This window comes from Candoia aspera, chromosome 10 (genome assembly GCF_035149785.1).
Source record: "Candoia aspera isolate rCanAsp1 chromosome 10, rCanAsp1.hap2, whole genome shotgun sequence".
NCBI classification, from domain to species: domain Eukaryota; kingdom Metazoa; phylum Chordata; class Lepidosauria; order Squamata; family Boidae; genus Candoia; species Candoia aspera.
This window is the reverse complement of record NC_086162.1, coordinates 16,947,926-16,967,239: the sequence shown is the minus strand read 5'-3', so window position 1 is coordinate 16,967,239 and position 19,314 is coordinate 16,947,926. Positions and strand designations below refer to the sequence as shown.

Below are 19,314 nucleotides of genomic sequence, written 5' to 3'. Positions count from 1 at the left end.
GCGGGCCGGCGGGCTTGCTCGCTTGCCCGCGCGGGCGGCTGCGGGCCGGCCGCGGAGCAGTTCTGGAGCAGGGGGGCTTTTCTTTCCTTCTGCTCCGTCCCCCCCGCCCCAGAGCTCGTTTTCGCCTTGACGCCCGTCGAAACTCGCACGGAAACGGGCGATCCAGGAGAGCAGCGCGAAGCGGAATGCCGCTTTCAAAAGGCGCTGCAGCCACCCCGTTCCCTGTACGCGTGGAAAGCTCGCTTTCGGAAGCAAGCCCAGTCTTCTAGGGGCGTTTTTAGGGCGTCTTTCGTTTTCATAACAGTGTAGATACAAATGGCCGCCGCAGATGGGGCGCGCAGATCCACAGACGGCAACCCCGACCTCCTCTTTGCAATTCAGCCCATAAGCCTGTCATCAAGTGTAATGGAAAGGACGATTAAACTGGGAGAAACCTATGTAAGAGTAGCAGGAGGGTGTGGGCCTTTTAGGGTGTGGGGTCTTGTCATGGAAGACATGACAGAGATTGTCCCTGGGTAGAGCTGAACAAAAACATATTAAAGGGTTGGCATTTCCCAACACCCTTGGAAATAAAAACTTTTGCTCCAGAAGCTGGAGAACCTCAGCTACTCTTAAGTCAGTTTCCCCCCAGGTTGTTGATTGCACCATCATCAGGCCTAGACTGCCAAGGCTTCTCTTCCCTCTCTCTCACGAGGTCAGTTGCATAACCTGTAGGAAAATGCCAGAATGAAATTGCCCAAACCTATTATTGAACCCTAATTAACTCTAGCCACACCTTTCCAAGCAACGCAGATGAACATGGAAGAGGAGCGACAGTAGCTGCTGCCATTGCCTAGATACCTTCAGTAGCAGCTGATACCTCGTGGGGTCCACGAAGGGGACTGTGTAGTCCACATCAAACAGCCCTTCCTCTTGAGTATGGAGTTGCTCCTGGCCCAGGAGCAGAAAATGCCGGATCTGGTTATACCTTGGCAAGGTCCTTAAACTGTAGGGAAATGGCCATATGCTTCTGCTTGATGATCTGCTTTTCTTGGATGCCATTTTTCACTTCAGGTATGTGAAAAGTAACTATGAGCCCAGTTCAGACCCTTAATGCCAAGTGAATGTATAAAGTAATATTTCTAGGAGTATGGATTTAGAGCAACAGAAGTTATTTTTGATTAGAGGTGCAGAAGTTCAACAGATGGAGCTAAGTAGCTGGGTTCAGTAGAAACTGGGCACAAGGAACAGGCAATGCCAATTCAGTTAATGCTGATTCAGTTTTCCTAATGGGAGTTTACAGGTCCTTTCACAAAACAAATCCCTTCCTGGGGTTCCCCCCAAACGTTCATTTTTTCAGCAACCTGATTTAGGGAAGAGGAAAACCTTTTAGCTGATGCTGTTTTTTTTTTCAATATGGAAATCCTTTGGACAAAATTATTATCATGTAAAGCTGCTACATCTTAATGTTTAGAAAGAGGTATTTCTAAGGTGTCACTCAAGTAGGATTGTTTATTTTACCAAAGGAAAGAGCAACCTGATAAATTGATAGGGTGATACAGACTGATGAATATACACTGTGTTAATTTCAGCAGGTTTATGCTCAGGGCCGCAACTAGGGGGGAGCAAGTGGGGCATGTGCCCCCGGTGCCGCGCTGTGGGGGCACCAAAATGAGCGCTGGGGGGGCGCCAAAATGCGTGGAATCCATGTTTGCCCCGGGTGACACAGACCCTTGTTGTGGCCCTGTTTATGCTAGGTATGTTTAAATCTAGACTCACTCTGCCAACAGCTAGGGAGAAAATGACAGGACTTAGTCTTCATGTATAACATAGCAGCGACTGAGAACGAGGCTTGTATTGTAGTATCTGTGGTGAGGTGGGACACATTAAAACATTGGGCAGGTTGTGGTTCTGGTGCAGGAAAGAGAGGATACAGTGGGATTAAGGAAAATTATAGTTCAGCTTGTGTGTAGTGTTTGATGCTGGATTCAGTCTGGAAGCGTCAACCCAAGGCTGCCCAGAGTCATTTTGGAGCTGGGTGGCCTCAATTAATAAATAAATAATAAACGAGACTGCTTTCTCTAAGTCAGCCTTTCTCCACCTTTTCACCCTGGAGGAACCCTTGAAATATTTTTCAGGCCTTGGGGAACCCCTGCCCATTCAGGCTCAAAGAGAGGCCCGAAGTTACCAAATTATTATATTTGTTTCATGGGTAGGCCTGGATATAGGCGTGAACCGTGTTCTTAAACTAAAAATAAAGAATGAAACTGACCTCTTTAATGTGAAGGTGCAGGAATTTGAAATAGTTTTTAAACAAATCGTGGAATGACCCCTTCCACTATATTTGTGGGCAGCAGACTGGTTTAGGAGACTGGACCCCACTGACCAATCTGGCCATTGGAGTCTGCCTGAATAGTGGGGCTGGAATGATTTCAGAGGCGAATTCTTCTCAGCAACAACCACATATGCCGAAGACTTAGACTGTCCCTAGTATTAGGTAGAAAAAAGACAGCTGTCAAGAGGCAGCATGTTTCTGATTTCATAAAAGAGCAGCACAATGTTATTTGCAGTTTATTATTGTTGATATTCTTCTTATTGCCAAGAATGAGGAGCACAAATTGTCTGTTTCCTCTCCCATATACTAGAATAATGTGACTGGCTTTGCATATTACATTTTTGGACTTAGACCAGGGTTTCTCAACCAGGGTTCCGTTTCAAGATCTGATAAGAGTCTTTCCCCCCCCCCCTAACCTGCATCTTGTAAAACAAATACTGTATACATACCATTTAATTTGAGTTCAGTTTTATTAAAAGCACCATCTGGGGTATGTCTGCTAAGAAGTAAATCCCACTGAATCCTATGATGCTTACTCCTAGGTAAGTTAGTATAGACTTTAAGCTTAACTAGTAAACTCTTCCAAGGAGTTAGTGCTAATAATTACACCTACATCTGGTCATTGATTGTAATATTTGGTTTGATTTCATAATAAAAACCTCAACATCCCTAATCTGTGAGATAACTTCTGGTTTTCTCTCTTGGTATGTCACTTTGGTGATCCCTACATCAAGCTGCGTTACTGGCAGCCCCTCAGAATATTACAATTCTGTCCACCAATATGAAGCACTTTCTGCTTTGGAGCCCAGTTACAGAGATTGTGCCTGGCGAGGTCATAAAATATTCGGTCGAGTTTCAAGGGTAAGTTCTCTCAACTTGAATACTGGTTGCCTATTGATAAGTCAGTGTGACTGATGCTAAATATATGCTCCTGGACTTCTTCAACTCACGCCAACCAAATATGTTGGACTAAGATACTACTGATTATACCAGCTGGGAGTATTAGAATTCGCAGTTCAACAAATCTGGATTACTAGATCAGGGAAACCTCTAACTTTTTGCTATACTCAGTACAAGGGTTAAGCAACTATTGTACTGAGTAGGAAACACTACAAGGTTTATGGAACTATGTATGCTGTGAAGAACATGAATAGGTTGAATTATTCTCCGTTTCTTCTCATACTAGATGGTGTCTAGTAGGACATTCAAGAGAAGTAAAAGGAAATACGCGGTACAAAGTTAATCAGTGAAATTTAGTTCCATGAGATATGGTGGAGGGCCGCCAACTTTAAAAAAGGTTTCAGTAAAGGAATATAGACTTAGGCCCTTTCTTCACTGACAGTTTACACCAACACCCAAATGGCCTGGCACCCCATGTTGCCCCTTGATCACGTAATGCTGACTTTATTGTGTCCTCCATCTATATTTTTAAGAAGTCTTATATGCCAGTCCTTATGTACTGCTTTGCTTTTCCATAGTCATTGAATTGACCATGGTTCAAAAAAGAATGTTGACTAGTTAAGCTTTTAATCTGATCCAGCAGGCCGTCCTACTAGGAAGGCTGTCAGGGTGAGGTAACTTTTTCCATTGGGCATTTTTGCATTAGGAAGGACAGGCAGCTGGGAAGGATGGAAAAATGTGTAACACAAAACCAGTAGTAGCATCCTCTGTCACTTCCACCGATGGAGTAAGTTCAGAAAAAATGCACTGAGAGAAATTGGAAAGAAATTCTCAAGCACCCTGAAAATAAGATAGAAAAACAGGAGTCTTTTTGACTGAAGACAGCTTCTTAGAAAGTGCAAGGCAAATTTTTATACAAGATTGGACGAAGTATCCCTGTGTGCATGGAGGATGGGTTGACTTGTTCCAAAAGTTGAGCTCCTTCAAAATTTCCCCTAATCAGGATACAAATGCAGCAATATAAGGTGGTAAAATCCTGAAATAACAGTAGACTGTATCACTTTAGGCTGCTGGAGAGTGATACCCCTTCCTTTTGCCCGCAAACTGCAATGACAAAACCACCTGGGATAAAATTCTAAACCAGGTCCCTATCTATTAATCTTGTTTTCTACTTCCAAGGAGTTTAAGAATCGCATTTAGAATGTTCCATTTGCTGTCTGATGAAATCTCTTCTCCCGCCTCAAAACTTTGCCATGGCATTCTGTTGCATGTATAGACAAGCTAGGTATGCAATGGTATTGCAACAAATTAGCGCATGCGTGGTTGGACCTGCATCTCCTGCCAGATTCGTGTGCCTTTGGCCTTCATCACTTTATAACAGATGTGTGGTTGCTGGTTGGGAATGAAGGAATGCTTGTATCCTGAAGGGAGATTCACCCACAGTCTTTACGTTCTGCTTTCCTCTGTGACATGAACAACCAAAGTAACCATGGAGCATGTGAAAGCACAGTTAGATCATCATCACTTGGAGGTACTTTGGGCCATCCACAGCAATATGCTTTCCTTCCATCCTGGAGGACATGTTGCCATGTCCTCAACAGTAAACAGCCCATCTCCATTCCAGGGCAAGAAAAGTGGGTGGATGAGCTTTTTGTCAATTACATCTTTAGGACAAAGTGAATTCCTTTTGAATTTAACCTCTCAGGCACAAAACTGGGAAAATACACTAGAGGATAGAAGGAAGAGGATGAGAAGAAAACAGGCAAATTTAGAAAGATTGGTGTGAACATACACTGTTATATATGAATACATATTATGCTAAACTGACATATAATTTGTTTAACATTAGCTTAGGGTATGAGAATCTGGCTTTTGCAAATTATAAACCATGATCAGTGATTTAATGCAATATAGAACTTGTCAATCTTGGGTTGTCTTGGAAAATTTCAAGGCTATTTCTTAATCTCTTTGTGCTTCTCATATTTGCAAGGGAGTAACTGCTCTAGTATTAAAATACCATCGAGTCAGGAATCAGTGCAGAGCTCAGCAAGGATGTGTTGCTCTGTCACCATCTTTCACCTCCTAGGGCAAAGCATGAACCCAAACGATTGTGGCTTACTCCCTAGATTTTGATTAAATAAACTGTGGCTTGGTATGACGTGGGAACAAGAGCTGTGCATTCTTTGAAAATGATTTGGAAAAAGTATTTTGAACCTCATACAAGCACAGTACTTCTACACTATTTTTAAAACAGATCTCATTTTTCAGGCTCCTGCATGAGCCTGAAATAAGATGCAGCTGCTTTAAAAAGTTGATTCATTCTCATCTATTGGCTACTTTTGCTAGTTATGAATCACTGAATTTATTTCAGTAGCAGTCAAGATCATCCTATACCTGTATATAGTATTAATCTAATGTTACTTTGAAATACCTTGCTCATCTTGCACAGCTTGTACATCTCTTCCTTTCTTTTTCCTCCTTTTTTTCTTGGCAGTGCTTTAAAACATCTGTCAAAATAAAATGGAATTGTTTTTTTTAAGTTTGTTTGTTTGTATATATTTCGAATTTCCATCGCCTCCCATCTCCCCAGAAAAGGGGACTCTGGTTGCTAAATTAAAGTTCCTGTGACTCTGAAAGCAGCTGCAGGTTTTCTTTTTCAGGCTTATATGGAAGTCCCTCAAAAGACAACCTGTAAGAGAAGCTTTAATGAGCAGCGGAGCTCACTCATCCATGGTCCAAAGCAATTCTTTTTAATCGGTTTGGAAGGGTTACTAGTTGCACAACCTTGCAGGAACCCAATCATACGCTGAGTATGTGTGTGGATTAAACTTTAGGCTTCTTTTTTACTAAATAATGACGGTAATAATAATAAATAAAACTTCTAGCTGAAAGGTGCGCATCCGGTGGCCTTCCAGATGTAGTAAAATAAGAACTTGCGGCGGCTCTAGCTAGCTGTAGTCAATAGTGAGGAAATCTGGGAATTGTAATTCAGCTTGCCTGCCTGCCTGCCTTCTTTAATTTGTGTGCTGCCCAACTCCCAGCAACTCTGGATGGCTCACAAGTAAAAATATTTTTTAAAAAAAACATCTGGAAAGCCATGAGTTCCTTCTTCTTCCATTAGATCCACCAGCTGGAGCCAGTTACAAGATACAAGCCGAAAGCAATATGGTGGTTCAGGAAACGGGAGTTACTGTATTTATTTCCCTTTGGGCCAGCCTCACCTGTCAAGGATTAGGTATTCTATCAGCCTAAAGATTGTTGTAGTGTTAACAGTTCTGAATCAGATCTTGCTGGTTGGCTGCACATGATCCACTCATCTGTTGATCTGTCCAGTTTTGAACTTTAGAACATGAGTCCAGAGATACCTTATCTCAGAGCTGCATTGCAGTTACAAATTTTAAGCAGGCTACCAAGGAAATAGTCTTGCTTATGAGCTGGCCATTGCTATTTTATTTATTATATTCGCATGTCACCAAATCAGATGACTCGGCTTTTTTTGAGGCAATGTGATGATGGTCCAATGTTTTCTGCAAAGAAGTTGACATTGCTGGCTTTTTTCTAAATGTGTCTAGGGAATATGAGAGAGACTATGCCAATGACAGCTGGATTCCCATTGCAGAATGTACAGATGTTAGTGTTACTCAGTGTGATATCACAGAAGACATATCTGCTACAGTGCCATATAATCTCCGTGTTAGAGCATCTATGGGGACACAGGTCTCCCCGTGGGCCACTCTCAATAGCTTCTTCAATCGTATAACAAGTAAGTCCACCTGTTCGTGTTCCCTGTTAGGAAATCTCACAAGCCAGCACCTGTCTGAATGAGCCCAGTTTTGAGCCTTGTTTTGTTGAAATCAGGCCTAGCCTCAACACCTGGCACCATGGGACAGCTGCTAGGATGCTACCTCCCAGAGAAGGACCACCACGCTGATGTATGTTCTGCAACAGCCATTCTGAACTGCTCTTTAACATTTCCCACAATGACCAAAAGCATGTTACCCTTCCAGGGTATTGTTGACATTCAAAATAGCAGCTCAAAATAATCTACCATTGCCACCAGAGAGGGGTGCCCACAGGGCATGGTTGGAAAAGTCAAGATAGTGGCCATGACGGTGTGATTGAAGCTCTACCTGTTTTTTTATGTGCAACACACATAAAAAAGGTGAAGCTTCAATCACACCATTGCAGGCGTCTTCCTGACTTTTCTGACCCTACCATGCGGACACCTCTGCCAGCAGATGAGTTGTGAATGGAGTAGATGCTTTGTTGAGGGTTCTGTCAAACCATTCTTACCAGGGTGATAAGTGTGGGTCTATAGTGCTCAACATTTCAGAATCTGATATAATCTGATTATTTCAATGTGTCTCCCACAGCAATAGAGTATGTGTGTGTGTGTGTGTTTCTTTCTCACTGCCCTAGCCTATATTTTGTCTCTAGCCCTAAGTGTTGTTTTCATATGCATCCAATTTTCAATTATCTCAAAATAAATATTTATTTATGTTTATAGCAAGGGTAGACAACTTTTTACAGCCCAATTCAGGGAAAGGCCTAAAGGCACATTGCAGTTTTGAAGGGGCCAAAGTTAACAGTGATACAGCCAGCAAAAAAGATACTTCCTAAATACTCAAGGGCCTAAACTTTTCTCTACATGCCTTCTGTGAAGTAAACAAGTAAACTCTTCTGCATGAATGCTCAGAAATGAATCTCACTAGATTCAGTGCAGCTTGTTCCCAGGTAAACATGTATATAAGATTATAGGTTGCTTATGGGGAACACAGTAGGACTGTGCATTATTTTGGATGCAGGACAAAAACAAATCTTTGGTGTGTGCAGGGTCATCAGCATAGCACTTGTCTGCAACTATTTAAAGCAGCTGCATCGGGAGGGGCAGGATTGTGTGGCTGCCTTCCTGACTGGAGATGAGGCCTGAAACTTGTATTAGGGTTATGATTCACAGGCCCGCAACTAGGGTCTGTGTCACCCGGGGCAAACATGGATTCCGCACCCATTTTGGCGCCCCCCCCAGCGCTTATTTTGACATCCCCCAGCATGGCGCCTGGGGCACATGCCCTGCTTGCCCCTCCCTAGTTGCAGTCCTGATGATTCAGTCTTCCTCAGTCGGACGTAATGCGACCTTTCTAAGCCACCATTCACATTCCGATTCAGGGGAGTGCTTGGGAACAATAAATCAGAAAAGTTAAATCAGCATAACAGACCAAGAACTCTCTTTAATGAAAAGGCATCTGAAATAATACATATAAGAGCCCGTCTACTCCGTGGAAAGAGGAAAAGACTAATATGGACCATACAGGAAGCAATCCCACAAGGAAGGCACCAGCACTGCAAAGGTTCTTAAATATGCTAGCCTGGCTGCCTGTAACTCTGAGCAAGGGAGTAAAGCCCTTGTTGTAGATCTTAATGCTCAGGCAGGTTCATACTGGTCCAGTTTTTTTTTCCCCTGTAAATTTGTTTCCAAGCTCTAAAACGCAAAGCTCACGCTTTGGATTGAATCAGAGTGAATCACTTGCCATTGCAGTGGTTTAGAATAAGTGCAATCTGATCTCAAGAGTTGCCCCGATAGCGTTTGGATCCACTAGCTGAAATTTCTGAACTATATTCAAAGGCAACATTGACACAATGTTTTGGTGGCAAAGCACCACACCGAACCAATTTGGGGCAGGAAGGGGCGGCAGTGGTGGCAGCTGAGAGCCGCAAAGTAGGTTTACATATATAGACTGGGCTGATTGTAGAGGGCTTGGTGTTTTGTTTTTTGTTTTGCTTTATTATTATTATTATTATTATACAGCTGTTTTAGAACTTAACAATACAATTTTCATGAGTTTCTCAACTCAAAATTGCAGGAAACCGTTGTGGCTTTTCAGCAGCAAAGAGGGCCTTGTGGGCCCACCTCCATCCCACATAAAGTGCCATTGCAGTTACCTTGTCTAGCTAGAACCAGAGCGCAAGTAACCAGAGTATTTACTACTGCAGAAGGCACCTGGGGGCAAATATGACATTCAAACAACCCAGGATGTGTGGTATCATCTGTGTGCCCTGATACTTAGTTGTATATCTAGACCCCTGATTGACTAAGTGATGCAGTCAAAGGCTTGTCCCAGTTTCTGTTGGCATTGAGGTTCTGGATGAAGAGAAACAAGCTTAGGCACAACCCTAACCAGGCCTAGCATCTCTGGGTTTATGGGCCTCTCGTTTCTGGGGACTTTCCATTCTTAGTTCTAAATAGGATCATATTCTCCCAGATGGAACCAGAACAGTATCCTCCCAGAGATCCAAACAACTCTGACCCTGCTCTCTTTTGGCAAACTTTAAAAGACCTTGCTGTTTCCCCAGGTGCTGAGCTTAGGTATGTTGTGGGTGGGCCCATGGGCGGGGTAGTTTTTCGGTTATTGTCTGTTGTCTCCCTGTTTGGCCATCTTTTCTTTTTTTACAGTTTTGACTATTGTACTGACCTTTTATGTTTCTCGTTGGCATACCACCCAAAGTCACTCTCAGTAGGTAGCCAAAAGAAAAATATGGGATTAATAAAATAAATAAATTGTCAGCCTAGAAAGCTTTCAGGTGAAGGAGGAGATGTGACCATTCAAATATATAAATAATACATTCTGATGCCACTTCTTAATTTTGTACTTTTTACAGTAGTACTGTATTTTACCATGATTTAAATCTTGATTTGTATCTTCTTTGTAACATCTAGTTTCTGTAAACCACCTAGGGTCCTTCCAGTTTCAGGCAGTTAGATAAATTGTACTAATTAATTAATTAAGACTGCCACATCCTGAATATGAATCCCTTTTCTTTTTTTAACAGCATCCCTCATTCCGCCAATATTGACTGTCATTGCTGATGGATATCACTTGCTTGCAGAATTAGAGCATCTAGGGCCTGTGTTTGAATTCTGGATACTTTACTGGGAGAAGGGCCCAGAGCCTACAGTAAGTTCTTTTTATTTATATTTATATTTATTATTGAAAGTTTTAACAGCAACAACAAGAACTAAAATGGAACAGAGAAAACAAAAAGGAAAGAGAGAAATAACAGGAAAAGCTAAAAGTGCAACAAGAAAAAAAAGTAGAAGTAGGAAAAAAGAGAAGGATAGAAAGAAGTGGCTTCTGATCTTCTTCACAGCAGTTATAAGTACAATTATATTTTAACCTCTCTCTCTAAAGTCACATCGTGACTCTCTTCTTTCTGTAATCTAGCCTGTCTAACCATCAAAGCCATAAATCACAAGTTCATTTTTTTTCCATTTTACGCAAAAGTCCATAAGGGGTTTCCAGTTGCCAATAAACGTAGATATTGTCCTTTCTCTAATCAAAGAAGTCAGTTTATCCATCTCAGCAAGTTCTGTCATTTTCACCAACCATTCCTCCATGGTGGGTCATGCCAAATCTTTCCATCTTTGTGCATATAGTAGCCTATGGTAAGTCCTGATCTTGTTTCTGATCTGCAAATGTTCATTTGGATGGGTTGAAAGGTAGAAAAGTTCCTTTACTGGGCGAGGTTGAATCACTGGGCCATCCTGAGGCTCTGACAGAAACTCTGAACATAGTTAATAGCATAGCACTGCAGTGACTCATCCTCCCTTCTTCATGGTTTCCTGTCATTTACTGTTGCCTGTAGAAGCATGGGATCATTTTGGCTCCTGCATGTGGCAATTCAGCCATCCTGTTTGGAAACATGAGCATGTTCACCTATTGCAACCATTATCCAAACTTGCTTTTGAATCCCACTGCAATTGCAGTGTCTTGATTTTTTTTCCATTTGTTGTATATTTCCTTAGTGGAATAAAAATATTAATAATAAGCTAACACACACTGACAATGAAAGTATGCATAGTCCAGCCAGGGTTTTCCCAGTTGTAACATATGGCTGTGAAAGCTGGACCATTAAAAAGGCTGAAGAAAAATGTATACCTTTGAATTGTGGGGCTGAAGAAAATTGTTAAGCCTATCTTAGACTGCAGGAAGAACAAATAATGAAACATCACATAAAGTAAAACCATGCAGCTCCTGGGAAGCATTAATAAGGAAGCTGAATGTTAGATATTTTGGGTGTAAGATGCAAAGGCGAGAGTCATTAGAGAAGAGCCTGGTGTTTGGAAAAATCAAAGGCAATTAAGAAAAAGACAATAGAAGACAACATAACTAGATGCAGGTAGTCTTGGACTTATGACCAAAATTGGGAGTGGAACTTTCATTGCTAAGCGAGGTGGTTGTTAAGTGAGTCACGACTGATTTTACTGCCTTTTTTTGCTGCAGTTTTTAAGCAAATCACCACAGTCGTTAAGTGGATCTGGCTTCCCCCATTGACTTTGCTTGTCGGAAGCCGGCAGGGAAGGTTGCAAATGGCGATCATGTGGCCCTGGAATGCTGCAACCATTGTAAGTGCGAGCTGGTTGCCAAACACCTGAATTTTGATCACATGACCACAGGGATGCTGCGACGGTCATAAGTGCAAGAACCAGTTGTAAGTCACTTTTTTCAGCACTGTCGTAACTTTGAACAGTCACCAAATGAATGGTCATAAGTCGAGGACTACCTGTAGTATCAGTGATAACACAAACAGGGTCTCAGAGGAACTCAAAGAAGCAGATACTGATAGACCATCCTGGCAAACTGACATCCATCAGGACACAAGGAGTTAGAAGCCACTGAGCCATCAAAGAAAAACAACGGTGCATAAATATAAGGACTTCTACGTAATTGGAGTTTTTATTAGTTGAAATGCAGAAAAAGGCCTTTTTACTTTCAATGCCCAAGGTTTGCTGGATTGCCTGATCAAAGAAGCCTCTGATGCACAGCTTCTCTCTCTTTGAGTCCTATTGACCATGTTTGCATGGTATTCTCAGAAGAGAGTCCAGCTGTGCTTTTAATTTCTCATAATGCCCTGAAGGAATGCTAAATTTGGAGGATTCTAGGAGATCTAAAGACAAACTAGAACCAGCTACTTGGTGCTGTTTGTAATGCTGAACAAGAAAGAAATGATTTGGTGGGAGGGATGGCCGTGACAATTAGCAGCAGTGATCCTTGCCAAACACCCAAGTTGTGGAACTGCCTACTTTAGAAAGCCCTGTTGGTTCCCTTCTTTATTGGCATTTCAGTGTGGTGCTAAAACATTTTTGATAGGCTGCATTTTTTGTATGTGTTTAGGCTTGTCCTTTTGTTTTCGTGTGTCGTTCCTCTGTGAGTATCAATCTTTGGTTGTAGTCTGCACCTTTGTTTCTTTTAACTGTTTTACTGATTGCAAATTGCAAATCAATAAAGCAGTATGTTGCAGTACGGAATGATTTAACTTCCCAGAACTGCTTAATTGGCCAGCAGACCTAAGTGGCATGCAGCAGTTTTGTGACCTGAATTTGCCTACAAACATTCCAGTGTGTATTTGCCTCACTCCTTGTTATTGTTCCAAGCTTCCAGGTTGAATCTGAAAATCAAAATATATAAACACAGTGCAGTGTGCTAAGTACCTGAAATTCAAAACCACTTGCCTTTCCTTTAGATTTTGGTGACATCCTGCACAGATAAAATGGGGTTGTTTTTCTTGTTTAGCCACAGGTGTCTGGGGAAGGGCAAACCAATCTAGTTAAACAGATTATTTAACCTAATATGTGGAAATTCCCTTCAGCCTGGATTTGCTTTTCACTCCATATTTTGCACAAGTAGGTTTACCGCAAAGTGGTGAGAGAAAGCACCACCACGGTGCACCTGGAAACCATGGAGGCTGGAGCTGAATATTGTGTTAAAGCTCAGACCTACGTCGAGGCTATCAACAGGAGCAGCAATTTCAGTGAGGTGCAGTGCGTGATGCCAGAAGGTGAGAACAAGGTGGATAAAATGTATGGGCTGGGTTTGCAGATTTTGCTAAGCTGTGGATCGTATGGACTCTCCAGAGCAGTGTTTCTCAACCTTGGCCACTGGAAGATGTGTGGACTTCAACTCCCAGAATTCCCCAGCCAAAAGTGCTGACTGGGGAATTCTGAGAGTTGAAGTCCACACATCTTCCAGTGGCCAAGGTTGAAACACTGCTCCAGAGGGAGCAGAGCCAAAAGATTTGAACCTTGGCAGGTAGGGGAATGGGAGGGAGTTTAAAGGGTAAAATTGGTGTATTATTATTGTATCAAGCCTCACAAGGCCTTAAAGAGTCCATTGCACCCCTTAAAACCCCATTTTGCTCCCCAATTTAGTCCACCCTTCCCCCTTTTGTGGGACCCAAGGGGCAAAATCAGTGATTTACATATCTCAATTCCCTCCAAACAACTTTCTTAAATGGGAAAAAGGGCAAAACATGTTGCAGCCACCCTTTCCAATAATACTACACTGTTGCTTGTCAGCTACCTGGTCCCCTGGGCAAGACACAAAAACAAATTGAAGACCCCAGGCCATCCATTTGCTAACATATGTTTGTTTAATCATGGTTTACTGAATGAACTACATTTGGTTTGTTAGACAGCCATCAATTATGGTTTGCAAAACAACGGTTGGGTTTAGTAGATCCAGTTGTAAAGTTGGTGGGGAGTTTATAGGCTCCTTCAGATAAACGATGGAATTATAGACTTGAATGTGGCCTTCATGGTTATCTAGTCCTACCTGTTCAAGGTAGGAAATTCACAACTAGAGCATCTTAGCAAACAGTTGCCCAGCTTCTGCCCCAAGACCTCTAGTTAAGAATAACCCAGCTGACTCAGTAATATCTCTTTGTTATCTCTTGTGTGACCTAAAATTTTCTCTCTGAGGCTATCCAGACGATTTCTCAGTGAACAGACATTCCTTATTGGACAGATTGATCTGGGAAAAGTTTGCTAATAACACATGTCCAAGAGATACATGCAGAAGAAACTTGCCCAGTTTAAAAACAATTTGGAGAATGCTCAAAAGCCACTGAGAACACTAACTGCAAAATGCACCTATTCGGTTTCTAAATATTTTCAGCGCAAAGCCTTCACTGAGATATTAATGAGCATTTCCTTTTGCCTTAGATGGCAAAGCCATACTGTTGAGCTTTGCCCCACTCTTCCTGGTTATTTTTTTTGTGGCTGTTTTGGTCCTGCCTTTCCTTGCTTGGAAAACATGCCGGATCTGCCAGTATTCCTTCTGCCCAGATGAGGTCCTTCCAGACACTTTGGTAAGCTCTGTTCAGTGTTTTTTCTGTGCTTCTGGGCTCACCCGCCTGTCCTTCTGACGTTGCCTCAGAGATGCCTTGCTACTTTGCTTTAAAGACATGTCTTCAAGACACGACTTTCGTCTAATTCCCAGCACAAAGCTGAGACCATCCCGTTTCATATTTATTCTATCCAGTGCTGAAATGCAGTCTTCCATCTCCTGACACAAGCCTTGCTATACTGTATGCACGACCTGTGGCAGTTCAGCAGCCACCAGTTGATGGAATACGACCAGCTCCTATTTCCTGTTTTTGGCTGCTGTGGGTACCCCCCCCTCCTCTAATCACACTTGGCAACTTCTCTCAATAGCCATTTTATCTGGGGCAGCAGGTGGGATCGGGCACCAGGGTTCTGATGGACAGAGGGGTAATCTGTGAACCATCCATGGGGTGAGTGGGGACAGCAGTGCTTGATCTGCGTGGTGAGTGGGGGTTTCCCAGTGAAGGTGGAAAGCCCCCACCCCCCATCAATCAAGTTCTGACTCCAGCCCCACCCCACATTAGGAGGAAGAACAATGGGTGGAGATCTTTCCTGCCAATCACTTTCCTTAACTTGTCTCCACATTAAAATTGTCAGGACAGCATTAGTCACTGGCCTCTTAAGGAGGCATAATAGAAATCAGCTGGTGAGACTGAGAAAATTATGTCATTTCACAGACTGGAGGAAAGCTTGTTAAACCAGCTGTCTGGATGTGTACTTAATACTGCTATCCTGGAGAAGCTATACTGCCTATTGCATTAAGAACCTACAGGCAAATGTTTATTGCTTATTGCAGTTCATCCCTGCTCCTTAGTTGGAGGAAGAATGTGAACAATTATTTCTCAATGGTATATTGTTTTCCTTCGTTTACTGAGGTTTTCTAAGAATTCTGTTATTAGCATTTATAGCCTATGTTTTTTCTATGAAGGTCTTGTATTGTCCTGTTCTCCTGAAAATGTATCCAAAGTTTCATTTCATAGGCACCTTACTTGTATCATTCCAGTCCAGGCTATAATATGGGTGGCTATATTAATGGGGCAATTGATGCTAGGCATCAGAAGACAAATTACAAGAATTTAGAGTGACATATGCAGAATAGCACTTGGGAGAGAACATGTATAGTTCTATATTTCAGCTTTGCCCAAGTTGGCTTTCTCCATATCTTTTGGACAAAGATTTCCAGAATTTTTGGCTGAGAATTCTGGAAATTGTAATGTAATACTTCTCAAGTATAACATCTTGGGGAAGGTTGTGGTATTGTATTTTTTTTTTTTTAGAATGTTAGGTACATCTTCTCTGTAGGCGTAGACTTCTGCAGTAGAAGGGATGTTTCTAGGTGTTTTGCTCCACTTAGCTTACTTTTTCTCTTCTAGAAGCTAACAGCCTCACCTACTAAGATACTAAAGGACAAGGGAGAAGAGATGGAGAAATGTGATGAATCAGTACAAGTGTTGCCTTCTGAAGAGATTCTGCTTCATTTTTGGATCCATGAAACTCTTTAATATCACTCTGAAGACACGAATGGCAAACTGAGATTACCAGTCTTGCCCTTCTTCTTGACCTCTCCTCAGGCACATGCAGGTTTTCTGTTGAGGACAGATTGCACCAAGAGGGGAACCAAAATACGTTTGGTATAAGGGAGAAGTTCCACCAGCCTGTGCTGCCTGTACCCAACATTTTAGAGGAAGATTGGAGTTGACTTCTCTGCCCTTACTTGACAGAGAAGTGTAGCCAAGCTGCGGAGTAAAAAGAAAACAGACCATCTTCACAACCGCTTACTGTACTACTGTCTGTTTAATTGGGATTTAAGGATCTTGAGCTGATTCCATTCCACTATATTTTTGTTGGTTCCTTAGAAAGGTAATATTGGGCAGAGGCGTAAGTCCAAGTCAGTTTTGCAGATCATGCCTGCAAGCGAGGAGGAACGGGGAGAAATACTGGGAAGTATTCTTAGTAGTAGAGTACACTCCTCTGTAAGAAAGCAAGTTGCATGAAATGGGTCTTTATGGGATTATTTATTATCATCCTTGTGGGCTTTAGCCCCAGGCCCTCAAGTATTCAGAAAGTAATGGTGATCTAGATTTCCACTAGATCTCCACTGATACAGAAAGGCAATCAACAAGAGCCTGAAACTCAGAAGTTTGGATTGAGCTTCAGGGGGTTGTTCAGAGAGAAATCAATTGTTCAAAGGAAGGCTCAGTCCATAATCATTCCTAGACACTGTGACCTACTCTAACTATTCATTGTAATATTGTCATTCCATGTATGGCTGCAAGTCAGCTCACTAAGAAAAGGTCCTTTTTTCATGTATGAGTTCTAGAATCAAATACAGAACACATCAACTCATGGCTGGCTTGCTGGCTGTATTTTGGAGCAATTTCTTCCTTTTCCAGGTTACTAGATAGCTATCAATTTCCAACTGCTGAATCTAACTGAGCAAAACTTGGCTGTTTCCCACAAGTTGCAGTGCTTAACCGCAGAACTGGAATTCAAAGTTTGGAAGCTTTCTATTCCTGGACCAGATTTTACATGAAAAAAGTTTTTCTCTGCTTGTGCTTTTTAACTGCAAGCACTGAAATGCTTAACAATGTATTTAAAATACTGAACAGAGCTTTTATTTACTATGTGGTTGTACATGTGACTTTTAAGTTCAGTTCACAGGCTCAGAATTGGTGTAAACCTTTGTATATTTCTTACATCAGCCATAAAACAGTCACATGTCTAGCTGTCTAGCTGTATTTTACAGCCTGATCACTCCTAAAATTTGCTATGGCTGCAAACAAATGTGTGGGAAGACATCATGTAATGCAAAATTGTGATTATGGGGCTGGGAGGGAGCACTAAGCTCTAGCAAATTCAGATAGGTTGAGTAGCTTGGTTCACATTTCACACTACGCCATAATGTGGCTTGTTTAGTTTTGGCTTATTGTGACTTGTAGATAGCTTATGACTTAGCATGAGATGAACCTATGCAAAATATATACTACAACAACTCTAGCAAAACCAGATTGTATAGTCATGTCAAAAGATCCTTTTAGAATTGCTAAATTTTTCCCTTACATATCTGCCTGTACCTTTAACAAGCGCACAAAAAGCAGAATCTTAATCAGCCCAGCATTTTGTGTCACTGACTCTGCATGCAGGAAAAAACTGCACCAAGAAAACCTCAGCCTCTCATGCAGCTCTTAAATGACAGTCTTCATCTATTAAAAAAAAAAGGCAACTGGTTACAGTAGTTTCAAGGAAGGTTGAGTGGGACAGTTAGAAATTGTAGCTGATCTTTTTTTTTCCCCCCATAGATCAGATTTTCCTTTCAACCGTAGGCAGTTATGTCTGTCATTAAGAAAATGGAAATGTTAGAACTGCTATGAACATTGCTGTTTGCTTCAGTAGCAGTGGTCTGCGGTAACAGAACTGAATTACAATATGTGATTTATGATTCACAATTTGAAATTTAGACCAGATTTAAATATATACAAAATAGTCCACAAGTATGTATTTGTTACTTGCAATGGATTTACAGCAACTTGTGGTAATGGTAACATAAATCTGACTGATTTGTGCCCTCTTTACACTGTAACATACACCTGTTAATTCAGGCAAGAATGTATAATGTTGGCTTTAATTTCATTACCAGGAAGTGAGTCCCACTGAATTAAATGGAATTTACTAAAACAGATGTACAAAATCTGAAGTGGCAGTGTTTATAGTGGTATTTTCACACTTTACAAGTCTGAAATCAAACAAACTTCAATATTATTTCAATACTCAGAGTTTGTTCCTCTTAAAGTCTCCATTGCTAATGATCAAAAGTACTTTCTGAAAAATCTTCGATTCAGTAGTGAAAATTCTTCCTAATATTTCCCTCCCTGTGGCTGTAGGAAAGAAATAATTCCATGAAGCTCACTAAGGTGAATCTCTCATTACTTTACATGTTTAGGCCTCAAGCATGTACAATTCATATCTAAAATTGCACAAATATGGCTGTATTCAAAGGGAGCTAAAGAGGCAGGAATGAGCTACATGTGTTTATTCAGTAATGAAACAAAGGCATTTTACACACACACGAGATAATATATAAATGTTTGGGCCATAATATTGAATTGATAGGCTGCCTATGTTTATTCCATGGCAAGTATTAATGATTATTTCCAGGTAACCATACATAAGATTTATAACCTAGAATTATAATTTTTAAGAATAAATATTAATCCCACTGAATTTGCAGATATATACTTCTAAGTAAACACACGGATTACATAATAAGACATTTTGATTTGCTAAAAGTGTTTTTGGCTGAATTGAGCAGCCAAAAGAACTACAGCTCCCTTTAATGCAAACGCTTATTGCAAACTGCAGTTGACAATCCCCGTTCGTTCTCTTCCATGCAACAGAAAGGAAAGTTCATCTCTAAAAGCAAAGCCCGCAGCCACACAGAACCCCTTCTTTTTGCTTCAGAACATTTTTTTTTTCAAAACCTTACACAAATTCTTGATTTTAAGATCCGAAATGGAGACTTAATGACTGACCAAATTTTACTGAATCAGGTGAAAATCCTAATTGTGATCCCACGTGTCTGGAAAAGCAATAAATTATATTTTTGTTCTCTCTGCATTTCAACTGACAGGAAAAGGATGATTTTCCTAGCCAGCCTTTGGGTTTCATGCACCACGACTCAGGGTCGCCATTTGCTGTTCCTTCTTCCGCAATAAAATGCCTTTAGCGCCGGCTAAATAGATCCACGGAGCTCAGCAGCTCTTCTCCCTACTCCAGCCTCCGCATAAGAAGAGTGGAAAAAAGGAAAGGAAAAAAAAAACCGTTTTGAGCGTGAAAGGAAAGAACCGGCAAAGACCGCAGCCCCCCCAATCACTGCAGTGGACTGCATTCCCCAGAAAGCCCTGCGCGCGTGCGCGCAACTCGCTCCCTGACGTAGTTCCTGTGC

The 19,314-nt window shown here is 41.6% G+C and overlaps 2 protein-coding genes across 2 annotated transcripts in view; both read left to right on the top strand.

Annotated features, from left to right (window-relative positions):
* The window catches only part of LOC134503551 (synaptophysin-like protein 1), a 258,926-nt gene that overhangs the window by 105,620 nt on the left and 133,992 nt on the right, over window positions 1-19,314 (top strand). The window lies entirely within an intron of this gene.
* Window positions 424-16,718, top strand: IL20RB (interleukin 20 receptor subunit beta). The gene is made up of 7 exons (XM_063312362.1): window positions 424-1,053; window positions 3,049-3,175; window positions 6,787-6,977; window positions 10,043-10,167; window positions 12,898-13,048; window positions 14,211-14,356; window positions 15,746-16,718. The coding sequence occupies exons 1-7, from the start codon at window positions 996-998 to the stop codon at window positions 15,872-15,874; spliced, it is 927 nt and encodes a 308-aa protein (XP_063168432.1). The 5' UTR covers window positions 424-995; the 3' UTR covers window positions 15,875-16,718.

Excerpts from the sequence above, each read along its gene's own strand:
- IL20RB (XM_063312362.1), top strand. The coding sequence starts at position 996 with ATGGCCATATGCTTCTGCTTGATGATCTGCTTTTCTTGGATGCCATTT. Across the intron at positions 3,176-6,786 it reads TATTCGGTCGAGTTTCAAGG|GGAATATGAGAGAGACTATG; the intron begins GTAAGTTCTCTC and ends AAATGTGTCTAG. Across the intron at positions 6,978-10,042 it reads CTTCTTCAATCGTATAACAA|CATCCCTCATTCCGCCAATA; the intron begins GTAAGTCCACCT and ends TTTTTTTAACAG.